This window comes from Papaver somniferum, chromosome 3, assembly GCF_003573695.1.
Source record: "Papaver somniferum cultivar HN1 chromosome 3, ASM357369v1, whole genome shotgun sequence".
NCBI lineage: Eukaryota > Viridiplantae > Streptophyta > Magnoliopsida > Ranunculales > Papaveraceae > Papaver > Papaver somniferum.
This window is the reverse complement of record NC_039360.1, coordinates 66,383,559-66,394,822: the sequence shown is the minus strand read 5'-3', so window position 1 is coordinate 66,394,822 and position 11,264 is coordinate 66,383,559. Positions and strand designations below refer to the sequence as shown.

General features: G+C 36.1%; 1 protein-coding gene and 1 long non-coding RNA gene across 4 annotated transcripts; both read right to left on the bottom strand.

Annotated features, from left to right (window-relative positions):
* Positions 1-6,164: 6,164 nt before the first annotated feature.
* LOC113356373 lies at positions 6,165-7,827 on the bottom strand. Its single transcript, XR_003362955.1, has 2 exons — positions 7,581-7,827; positions 6,165-7,397 (listed from the first exon to the last, which is right to left on the bottom strand). It is a non-coding gene; the product is annotated as an uncharacterized LOC113356373 (long non-coding RNA).
* A 403-nt stretch (positions 7,828-8,230) lies between these two features.
* Positions 8,231-10,619, bottom strand: LOC113356371. Of its 3 annotated transcripts, none has more exons than XM_026599483.1 (5): positions 10,288-10,619; positions 9,815-10,068; positions 9,515-9,726; positions 8,876-9,134; positions 8,231-8,739 (listed from the first exon to the last, which is right to left on the bottom strand). In XM_026599483.1, the coding sequence occupies exons 2-5, from the start codon at positions 10,064-10,066 to the stop codon at positions 8,440-8,442; spliced, it is 1,023 nt and encodes a 340-aa protein (XP_026455268.1). In that variant the 5' UTR covers positions 10,067-10,068; positions 10,288-10,619; the 3' UTR covers positions 8,231-8,439. The 3 variants fall into 3 exon arrangements, with proteins under 3 accessions (XP_026455268.1, XP_026455269.1, XP_026455270.1); XM_026599484.1 differs by lacking the exon at positions 10,288-10,619 and adding an exon at positions 10,148-10,237; XM_026599485.1 differs by lacking the exon at positions 10,288-10,619 and having other exon boundaries at positions 9,855-9,987.
* Between the last annotated feature and the right edge of the window lie 645 nt (positions 10,620-11,264).

Here is an 11,264-nt window from a genome sequence, read left to right as displayed (position 1 = left end):
CCTGAACTATGTTTGATGGCCGGTACAACTGTTAAATTATCTTCTGGGAAAACTCCTATAATATTAGTATCTAGAATATTAGAGCCGTCAGGTGGATCGATAGCTACACTGAATGCTGCTGATAGTATTATTCCAACTAAAAGTTTCGGGACTTCTCACTCTTAGTTCACTTTGGACGAAAACTTTAGAGTAAAAAATGCAGATCACTCTGATACATCTCTTTGGACTAAAATTATAGTTCAAAAAATTCTGATCATCAACTATGATGCGGATTTATTCACCTTAATGTGTGCACGAATCAATACATTTGCACTAAACTACTCATCTATATTATAACGGTTCAGATTTTATTATTTTGGAAAGCTGGGATTGTACGGCGGCTCGGGATAAAGCTAATCAAGATATCTAAAGATTTAAAGGCCTAGACGGTGAGGAAACCTCGCTTCTTAGGTGAAATAGGCTTTATTTTGAGTTTTGTGTGAGGACACTTGACAACGTATGGTTGATTTAAAAAGAATAGGAAAAAAATTTTAAAATAAGAAACCAAATTCAATATTTAAGTTAGGACACTTGGTAATGTATTATTAATTTGAAAATTACAAAGTTAGAAGGAAAGCCTAACTTACTGTGTTTGGAATTTTATAGAAGTCCGAATTCACTTTGGAAATCGAGTAACTGCTATATTAGGATTTTCTTCCAAATTAATATATAAAGGGGAAAAGATCCACATATTTTCTACAAAAATAAAAAGAAAAAATAATATCAGGACTCTTTTTCCTGAATTAACATATAAAAGAGAAAAAAGTGCACATATTTTCTACAAAAATAAAAGGAAAAAATAAATATTATGACTCTTTTTTCAAATTAATATATAAGGAGAAAAAATTCCACATACTTTCCGCAAAAATAAAAGAAAAAAATAAATAAAATTTGCACATATTCTCTGCCTATTTAAAGCATTTTCCCTGCCACACCACATCAATACATCGCTACGGGGCGGGACAAAGCCCAACACACACCAGATCAAAAGTGCATTGCCATGGGGCAAGGCAAAGCCCCGCCTACATCAAGTTAAAAGAAAAAATAAATAAAATCTACACATATCTCCACCTATTTAATGTATTTGCCCCCATCACACCAAATCAAAAATACATCGCCACGGGGCGTGGCGAAGCCAAATCAAAAAACGCATCGCCATGGGGAGGGTCGAACCCCAATACACACCAAATTAAAAATGCATTGCCACGGGAGGCGCGAAGCCTTGCGCACAACAAAGTTAGTGTAAAAATATGCCCGGTGCGTAGCACAAGCACAAATCTAGTACACCTTATATTAATTTAGAAGATATTTACAGACGTCAACTAAAGATTCCTTCTTTACAAGATTTAACAAAAAAAAAAGTGAAAAGGAAACTCAGTTATGCTTAATACAATAATTTTTAATCCGGAGAGCAAGCCGGCCAGCTAGATGATTTTTGACACACAAAATAAAATAAAAAATCATAAAGAGGAAAATTCTCAGTAAGTTACAGTAATATGACTGATTTGGATATCGGAAACAATTACAGGATTTTTGAATTTCATTACGCAATCATCGGATTCATAATATCTTCCTAGTTCTTGACTAATCATCTTGATTTTACAGACTTAACCACCATTTCCGAGTTCCAAAGAGACCAAATCGTATCACAATGGCTAATTAGTTTTGAAAGAGAACTAATTTGATTGATTGCACAAAGCAGTGGTTGAATCAGATCCAACCCCGTGATTTCACGAACATGTATATTTAAGTAACATTATTAAAGTTTTCAAAGTACCAGGTTTTACAAAATTTAAAGTAACAAGAATCACAGTAACATGAGCCTTCTGAATAGGTCTTTAGGTGTCTTAATCAGGACGAATTGTCTAGGAGTCTTAGTAACACTTGTTCTAATTGATGAACTTGTGAATGATCTTGATCTTGTTAGTGTCTTTGTTTCCTTAGTTAGTGCTGATGATGTTCTTGTAGTTACTGGATTTGATTTTTTTTTCCATAGATAACCATGTTCTTCCACTTGAGTATGTCTTCAACTAAATGAAGAAAAGAACGGACAATATAAATCAAAAAACAAAATCCCAAAACTAAGATTACATAAATTTAAAACAATACCCAATAAAAACTGATGAACACTATCAAAAGAAGAAACCCAAACTACTAAACGAAGAAGATGATGATTATGCCGAAGGTAAAAATGTTGCTGCTTTATTTTGGTCATAAAATAACTCTGATAAAGGAGAGTACATACTTAATATAAACAACTTTAAAGCTATTATTACTAGATAACAAACACTTGCAGTCTTTTAAGAGATCATTGCACCTAAATAATTAGATTACAAAAAGAAATAAAGACTCGAAAAATGAGCATAAAAAGTGACTCAATCTAATAAGAACAAAACAAACAAGATAAAAAGATACACAAGGAACTAAAGATAAACTTTACCATTAAACTATGTACTCTCCTTTCTCTCTTCTCTAAAATAGTAAACCCTAAAAAATACAAAAACAGTTTGGATTGCAGCGTTTGAGTAAATCTTCCGGGATCGGAGGGACATGTAATAATCTCCTTTTAAATTTCTCACATTGGCGTCATCATCCCGGATCTTTAATTTTCTATCTTTGAGATTTTTCGCCATCTCATTTTGGGGTTTTAGAAAAGGGAAATTATGCTTCCAAAATGGTTCCTCAAAGTTGGATCTAGTGATTCTTTACTTTCTCCGAAATCTTTGTCCTCTTTTATTTTTTTCCTTTCCAGTTTCAAGATTTTTTTAAAAAAAAATCTTCTGAAACTTCGTTTTTCGAAACTCTTCTTTGTTGTAAAAAGTGAATTCTATTTTTTATTTAAATTACTTTATTTTGAAAACTCATCTTTAGTCTTCTGAAAGATGATGATTTTTTTTATCAAATTTTTTTAGTTTTTCCCTTTCAACCCATCTTTGCATCGAGGAGTTACCTCTTTTTTTTTTTGAAACCCAGTTTGGGTCTTACTGGTCAACATCTTCATCTAAGTTAAAAAAAAATTAGAAACTAGAAAAGAAAAAAGATAATCTTCGCTTTCAATCCCCATAAGTGTATTTTCTGTATTTTCTTGGTGATGCCTTTTTCGGAGCATAGATGAAAAGACAAGGGTACCCAAATACACCACAATTTTTTTATATCAACCTATAAGTCTGATACCAAGTGTGATCGTTTATGGACAAAGTCCAGACAATACGAATATTCACTTGATAATAGTCATGCTCCGAAATCGATTTACTATAGGATCTATAGCAAGTCCAGAAAAACCCCGGGACCTTGTCTAGTTTTGAATACTCTCAGAATTAAGCCGTTATACAAAACTGGACTAAGTCCCGGGGTTTTTATGCCTTGTAGTAATTAGGGGTATTTACCTGGATACGCTATACGAAGATGCGGGAGTCAATTTGTATAATGGATTAATTATGAAAGTATTCAAAATTGGACTAGGTCCCGGGGGTTTTATGCCTTGTAGTTTTCCTCGTTAACAAAATTTTGTTGTCTGACTATATTTTACTTTCTGCATTATAATTATTGTTATTGCAATTAAATTAATACTTTACTTTACTTTCCACATTATACTAAAACGAATAATGGACCAGATTTACATTCCGTCAAAACGAATAATACTTATACGTTCACCATATCGAACTTTCCCTTATCTCGAATTGCTAACTAGGGTTCTAAGATTGGGTTTGGTTTACTGACACTCTCAAATTGAGCCCTATTTGAGACCCAAGTTATAAATTCAGGATTTGACAAATGTCTGGTGAGAAGTACGAGGTCGGATTTGTAAAAATCAATTTTGGTCAAAATTTGGTCAACGATTGATGATTTCGCACTAACTCGAAACGACATACATACGTGTATAATTCGTTTTAGGAATATGAATTCAGTACACAAAATACATTAAATTATTATTAAAATAAAAAAAATAATAGAAAAAAAATGCATAGCCAATGATCATTTGGGGGTGGTTTAAGTTTTTATAGCGAATATGAGCACATACGCCGCATACTCAATCAACAGCCAACATCGTGATCTAATGGTTGGCCATGTAGCGCGTAAGCTAAGCAAGAGGAAGGATAGTAATGTACTACTCCACCGTTGCTTGAAAAGAGTTACTTTTGTTTGTTCAATTTGGCCTAGTTTTAGTCTAAAATAAAAAATTGATAATACCTCTAAAAAGATAGATGCAATTCAAAGAGATTTCTGGTGGGGAAAAGAAACTAACACTAGAGAGTATTGCCCTAAAATTTACTTTTGTATAAAGGTGGTTTGGGTTTCAGAAATGCTCACAATACTAACTTAGCAGTGATTGCTAAGTTAGCTTGGAGACTCATCACTGGACCTGATTCCCTCCAAGGCATCTCAACTAAAACCCAAATATTTCAGGAATAAATTAGTTTTTAGAGTTAAGGCTGCCCCAAATAGCTCCTGGATTTGGAAATGCATTAGTAAAAGAATCAATTTAGTGGAACAAAACAACATATGGGAGGTAGGGAATGGCAAAAGCATAAATATTTGGGAAGATAATTGGATGCGTAACTTAGGTGATACCATGTCTCAACATAAAAACAATCTCCACAACCATTTAACACTTGTGATTGAACAAAAAAGTGGAATATTCCTTTGATAACCTCAACGTTCAACTGTAATGTATGACTCTTCCCAACTAGGAATACAAGACCTGACAAATTAAGGTGGCTGTTGAAAAACACATGAGAGTTCTTTGTCAAATCTATGTATGCAAAATTGAATGAAAACAAAATCAATACCAATAACCTGAATATGCCTGACTCTTTCTGGAAAAGCATATGGAAACTAGATGTGTCTCAGAGTATTAAAATTGTCACATGGAAACGTTTACAGAATGCAGTTTCTACTAATTCAAAGCTTTACAAATTTCGTGGAGATATTCATCCAAATTGTACTTTTGATTGTGAAACACACGAAACTACAGAACATCTGTTCTTTCATTGTAGTTATGTTAAATCTGTCTGAGCTCCAGCTCCTAACCTGGTATCTTTCAACTTAGATGGTGGTGCCAGATTTTTAAACTTACGCAACTCTTGGTTAAGTAATCCCAATAGTATTATAACCTTAGAGGTCATCTTAACTAAAATATGGTTCATATGGAAAGAAAGGTGCAACGGAGTTTTCCAAGACAAGCATAGATCAGCTAACCAATTAGCATTAGATATTTAGGGACATATCACATTTTGGAACAGGAAAGGGAATGATAGAGTACAAGGACAGAACCTGACCAAACATCGTACAGAAGATTGGAAACCACCAGGAACAAATACTCTTAAAATTAATATAGATGCAACTTGGTTATCTATTAACAATCCATCAGGCTTTGCCTTAATCCTTAGAAATGCAATAGGTGAATTTGAACAAGGAAGAGCTGGATCATCAAGAACTTCATCTCCGGAAGAAGTAGAAGCAGTAGGTTTATTACGGGCAGCAAAATGGGCTAAGGAGCTTCAACTCTCAAATTTCAGCATTAAAGGCGACCGCAAGAATCTTTTTGACTACGTCAATGGAATTCAATCTTCTATCTCTTGGACAAATCAAGCAATCATGGAGGAAGTTTTATTGGAAGTCAGGGAATGTCCAAATTTTCTAAGTTTTTTCTTAGTGCCTAGAACGGCAAATAGAGTAGCGGATATTTTGGCAAAAGAAGTAAAACTCTTTCGCTGTACCTTAGATTGGAATCTTATTCTTCCTCCTTATATTGTTAATGCTTTAGAAGTAGATAAATCTAATGCGGGGAAATCCCTCATCGCTTCCACATTAGATAGCTATACTCATCATGTAATTAAGATTGCTAACCCCTCAAGTTAGTTTGGTTAATATATTACCAATTTGCAAAAAAAAAAAAAGATAATACCTCTTTTCTAGAAATGGAGGAAGAGTGTAATAAGCGTTTCAGTTCAGTCCGAAAAATACGTAAAAATGGTACGCGAAATATTCGGCTTGAGACTGACCTTCGATGAAGCTCAGTCTCAGAAGCAGTTTAAGGCGAAAATCTATCAGAAATAGAGCCCAGCTGAATTAAATTTTTTGTCTGGTAAATTAAATTTTTTGCCCACACGAGCAAAACCATCTGCTAAAGCTAAATATAGAATATAGATTTAGCTTGTACCGTACAGGCACACACCACTGTGGATATAAGTCAATCTAGAATGACAGAAACAGAAGCAAAAGAAAATAGGGCCATTTACAAAATGGTCATACTTTTTGTAATTCAGTTACAAAATGATCCTACTTTTATAATTTGGTTACAAAATGATCCTACTATGGCCGACATAACAGTTTTGCAAAAAACGGGGTTAATTATCCCCAAAACACCGTCGTTCTTAACTCAGGAAAATGTTAACCACAGTTAACCCATCGCTGACGTGGTGGCATCTCGCTGACGTGGTGGCAATTTTGTGTCCAGGACCTAGAAGACTGGCTCAGGCTGACTAGTCTAATTGCCAAGGCCTGAGCCATTTGCGTTCATCCTGCAACTTTCTTCCCTATGCTCTATATCCCTTCCATCTATCAGTAAAAAACACAAGCCAAACATACTGCATCTCACTAAAATAACATTTCCACCTCATAGCAACATCAAGCTTAGATGCATTAAGACTTCAACTCAGCTACAACCATCACCACTGCAATTCAGACCTTGTTATTGTCCTCAACAACAACACATCACCCATTTCTACATACAAGCACCAGCTTCAGCTCAATACTTGCAATGCTTTTAGCTGCAATAACTATTCCCATCTGTTTCAGACATCACCAGTACAACGAACTTCAATCACCAACAAAATCAAATCAATTCCAGAACCCATTCAAGTTGCTTCACCTTCAGCTGTATGTATTGTAACTCCATCTCTATCACCAGACCCGTAAACCACAGTATAACACAACCACCAGCAAACCCATCCACTTGCACATTGGAGTCTGCCCAAGCCAGCTCCATAATCTCCTTCCTTGCAGTTTCAGTTCCTACTCATTCTCAAACCACAACATTAGAGCCATCTAAAACTGCACACATCCATTGCAGTAACAACTTCTTCTTACACCATTCAGCTTCAATCCCGTTCACAGAAACATCACCTCCAACTCATTCCACCAACAGTAAACACCTTCTTCATATTTCAGTCTGAGCTCAAACAAGCCCATCTGGATAAATCGGGCATATCTCAGATCCATCAACAAACCCATTTTCATCAATTCCTGCAAAGCATTCAAATTCCTCCAATCCACCAACAACAACAAATTAGGGAAAATTTACTACCAGCATCATCTCTTCTCTGCAAACCCTAACTAGGTTCTTCACATATTTCCTGTACAGACACATAACAAAATACAATACACAATCAATGAGTAACACAACCATCAACCGTACATGACAGATTTTAATCTTCAATTTTCCCTAATTAGGGTTTATGAAAAAAATCCCTAAAATCGTTAAATTAAGGTTTCTGAGAATAATAAGAAATTCACAATATGGGTTTGTGGTTACCAACCTCGTTATGTTTGCGAATATTGTATTAATCTCTTTTAATAAAACCACCATATTCAACAACCAGCTACTAGATTTTCCTCCAAAATCATCACAAAAACACCATACAAGGATTAACAAACTATACACAAGAACTATATGATCTTTCCACTATCTGTTTTGCGATTTCTGTCACTCGAAATCTCTCTATCCTCTGTGAATCGCCATTTTTGCAGAGCTTTGATAATGAAAATGGAAAGAGAGAAGCGGCAGAAAAAAATGAAAAGGAAATAAAACCTTAAACTGTTATAAACCCGATTTAGTTCTGACAAATCACACCCGTCTAAGCGATCCTAGAGATGTACGTAAAACGATCTACGGGTACAGATCTATTATACTTGAGTTTAATCTGTTTGTTCCTCACCGTCTAATCGATCCTAGAGATTAATATTAAAAATATCTACGGTTAAAAATCTAGTATAGTTAGGTTAGGGACAAAAACGGAAATTCACTACCTGATTTAACTCTGATTTGGAGGGACCTACCGACTTAACCCTTCAACTGACGGAAGTGTGACTGATTTGTTAATGGTTTGTACCTGTATGACCATTTTGTAAATCGGGTCCCAATTGTAGGACCGTTTTGTAGATTTCCCAAGAAAATAAAGTAAAAAGCAAAACAAAAGAATTCTCTCCTCCTCATTTTGTTACTCATTCGGTCCCTATCACCACATACAAATACAGGCACAACCTAACTGTAAGAAAGAGATAATGGTATGTGTAATCATTTTATCTTACATTAGTTATGGAGTGTTTTATATTTTTGGATACCATTTCACTCCAATGAAAATGCACCCTCAACTAACAGGAAGAGTTCACTTAGCCCTATTTCTTTTTTCCAAGTACAAGTGACTTTATGATGGCATCATTCACACCGTCAGCATAAGGGAACAAGTGTCCCGCACCTTTCAATTCGTGATACTGAATCCATGGGAGCTTTCCTACAATGTAGTGTTGCAGACTAACAGGCACTAACAAATCTTCGTCTCCATGCCACAAGTGGACTGCACCTTCACTGTCGGCAAATGGATTTTCAAGATCCATTGGATCAAATTCCCATTTTCCAAAACCAACATTAAGGTCACGGTGAAGTGATTCAAAATCACCTTGCTGCCTTATTGGTGCCTGAGGATGCAAGAGAGCGATTACTTGCTAGCAAATAGAGTGACGTACCTAATAGTTAAAATTATAGCCTGATATTCCAGTTTGGCATTTTATCAACTTAGTTGGCTGGGCTTTAGAGCAGAAACAAAGCAAATACCTTATCTACCGGAGGAATCTTGGGGAGGAGCTCTGCATCTTGAGGAGAAAAAATCCCAGGGGCTTTGGATGCCACACTTGAAGCAGGAAAAAATTTCTGAGTGTTCCACCAGTAGGTGAGGAATGGGGCATAATGAGCCACTCGAAGAGTCCACTGGTCTTGTAGAAACTGCTTTTGATACTCTTCTTTAGACAAATTGGCAGGAAAACCAGGCCACCAGTAATTGATAACTGGAGCGACTAGTGTTGCTCCTGCTAACCTGCAAGTACTCCAGGGTTCTCAAATGAGAAAGAATCAAACTCGGCAGACACTATTAACACACGATATCCAGATGTAGGTACAGAACAGTATAGCAACTTGGGAATCTAACTTTGTCTATGCGACTTACTACTCTTTGGCACAAAAAACAGACCAGAAATGTTCGATTCTTACTACTCTTTGGCACAAAAAACAGACCAGAAATGTTCGATTGAGTTTTACTAAGATAGTTACTGCTTGTTGTTATCAGAAATCTTATATTCTACTTGTTATACTTCATGCATCATTATATCTTCCCCGTTCAAGTACAATGTTCTACTTCTAAATATCAAGCTTCATAAACTAACAGTTAAGTTTACAAAATCAATGGGTGAACTATACCGGTGAGGGATGTATTTGAGGCAGCCCCATGTCGCCTGACCTCCCATGGAAAATCCAAGTACATAGAATTTGTTCCCTAGATTCAACTGATCAGCAAGCTCTTCTACATCTAATGCAATACCCTTCTCAGTTCGTTTTGGATTTGGATCACTCTCTCCATACCCAGGTCTGTCGAATGACACCATATATATCCCAAGTTCTTCAGCAAGTTCCTACAATTACCAATCAAACTAATAAATCAACCTCCCAAAGATCTAAAAACTAAAACTAAAACAGGAAACCGGAAGAACAGAAAAGTACTGGAGATAGGGGTATGGTATTAAGTCTGTACGAATCGAACCCATGAATGTAAGCAATCTTATATTTGGCTTCATCTTTTGGAACTCCATGTTCTTTGTAGGCTAAATGTCTTCCATCACTGAGCTTTACTCTAGATGCTGTAATAGGTGGTCCATTTGAAGAGCCACAAATCCTTGGCGGGGGAGGTTGAATTGCTCGATAAGCATATCCAACTAAACCCATTAACAAACCCAGTGATATTGTCGTAGACATTCCTGAAGAAATTCCCCTTAGAAATCAATAAAACAATACTAGAAATAGATGACAAAGTAGTTCAATTAGTATAAAAACTACCAAACTCAGTCGCATTAATGAATTATTATCCGAAGTAGTATGAACAAGTTCAAATTTAGAATTGGGAAATTGACATTAACCTAAAAATGGACCATGAAACCTTAAGCTAAAACCCAGAAGAGAGAAGAAGGAAAACTCACCTTATGGAAGGCTAAAGCAATGTTCTGCTTCGATTGTACGAGTAGTGAAGTGGAAGCTTGCTGCTGACGTTATATTCCGTCAAGTCTTTGTATCCTCTTACAGCTGCTGATGGTTCCCTACAAATTTTATATTCAACCGCAAAATTCCGCCAAAGGTTAAATTTTTTTATGTGGTGTGCGGTGTTGAAGGCGTCTAAAAGACTTGCTGATAAGGAAGGGCATTGAAATTCATAATTCTTGCATAATGTGTGGCAATAATGAAGAATCAGTTGGTCACTTGCTTATACACTGTAAAGTAGCAAGAAAAGTTTGGTTTTCTCTTACACCTAGCAATGACTGGTTTGGGGTATTCCCTGAATTACTTTTTGATTTAGTTGTTTGCTGGTCTCTTATTAACTTATCGGTTGATGGGAAGGCAGCTTGGCAATTCATACCTGCTGCCGTTGCTGGGTCACATGGAAAGAATAAAGCAGATGCATCTTCGACGAGAAGGACTGACATGGATTTGGGTGAAGAAGCGCACTTGTTGCTTCTCGCTTAGGCTGCTGCTGCTAGAATAACTAATTATTCCCATCTTCATTTTGCATCTCATAGCATTTCTGAACAGAGAATGGCTCCAAGATTGCGACAGAATCCTCTTCAGCAACCAACTCCGGTACCGCACCAAGCTCATTACAAAGGAGATTCCATTCCAATTGTTCATTAGCCGAAACATTTCTTCTGATTTGAAACATAGCCTCCGCTGCCTCCCTCCTTGTATCATATCTGCAATACAATCATTTTTCTGACAGCAAACTCTATAAATTGCAGGGACCGCAGGGTACCTATCTTTGGAAAGGTCCATTTGTTGTTCATTTGTCTATCTAGAATCGTATACCTTTTCCATTTTTCAACTGAAAAATAAAATGATCATCAAGAACTGAGCGGATTTTAAAACAGTTTTCCACACACCCCTACCATGTTGATTAAGTGGTAGA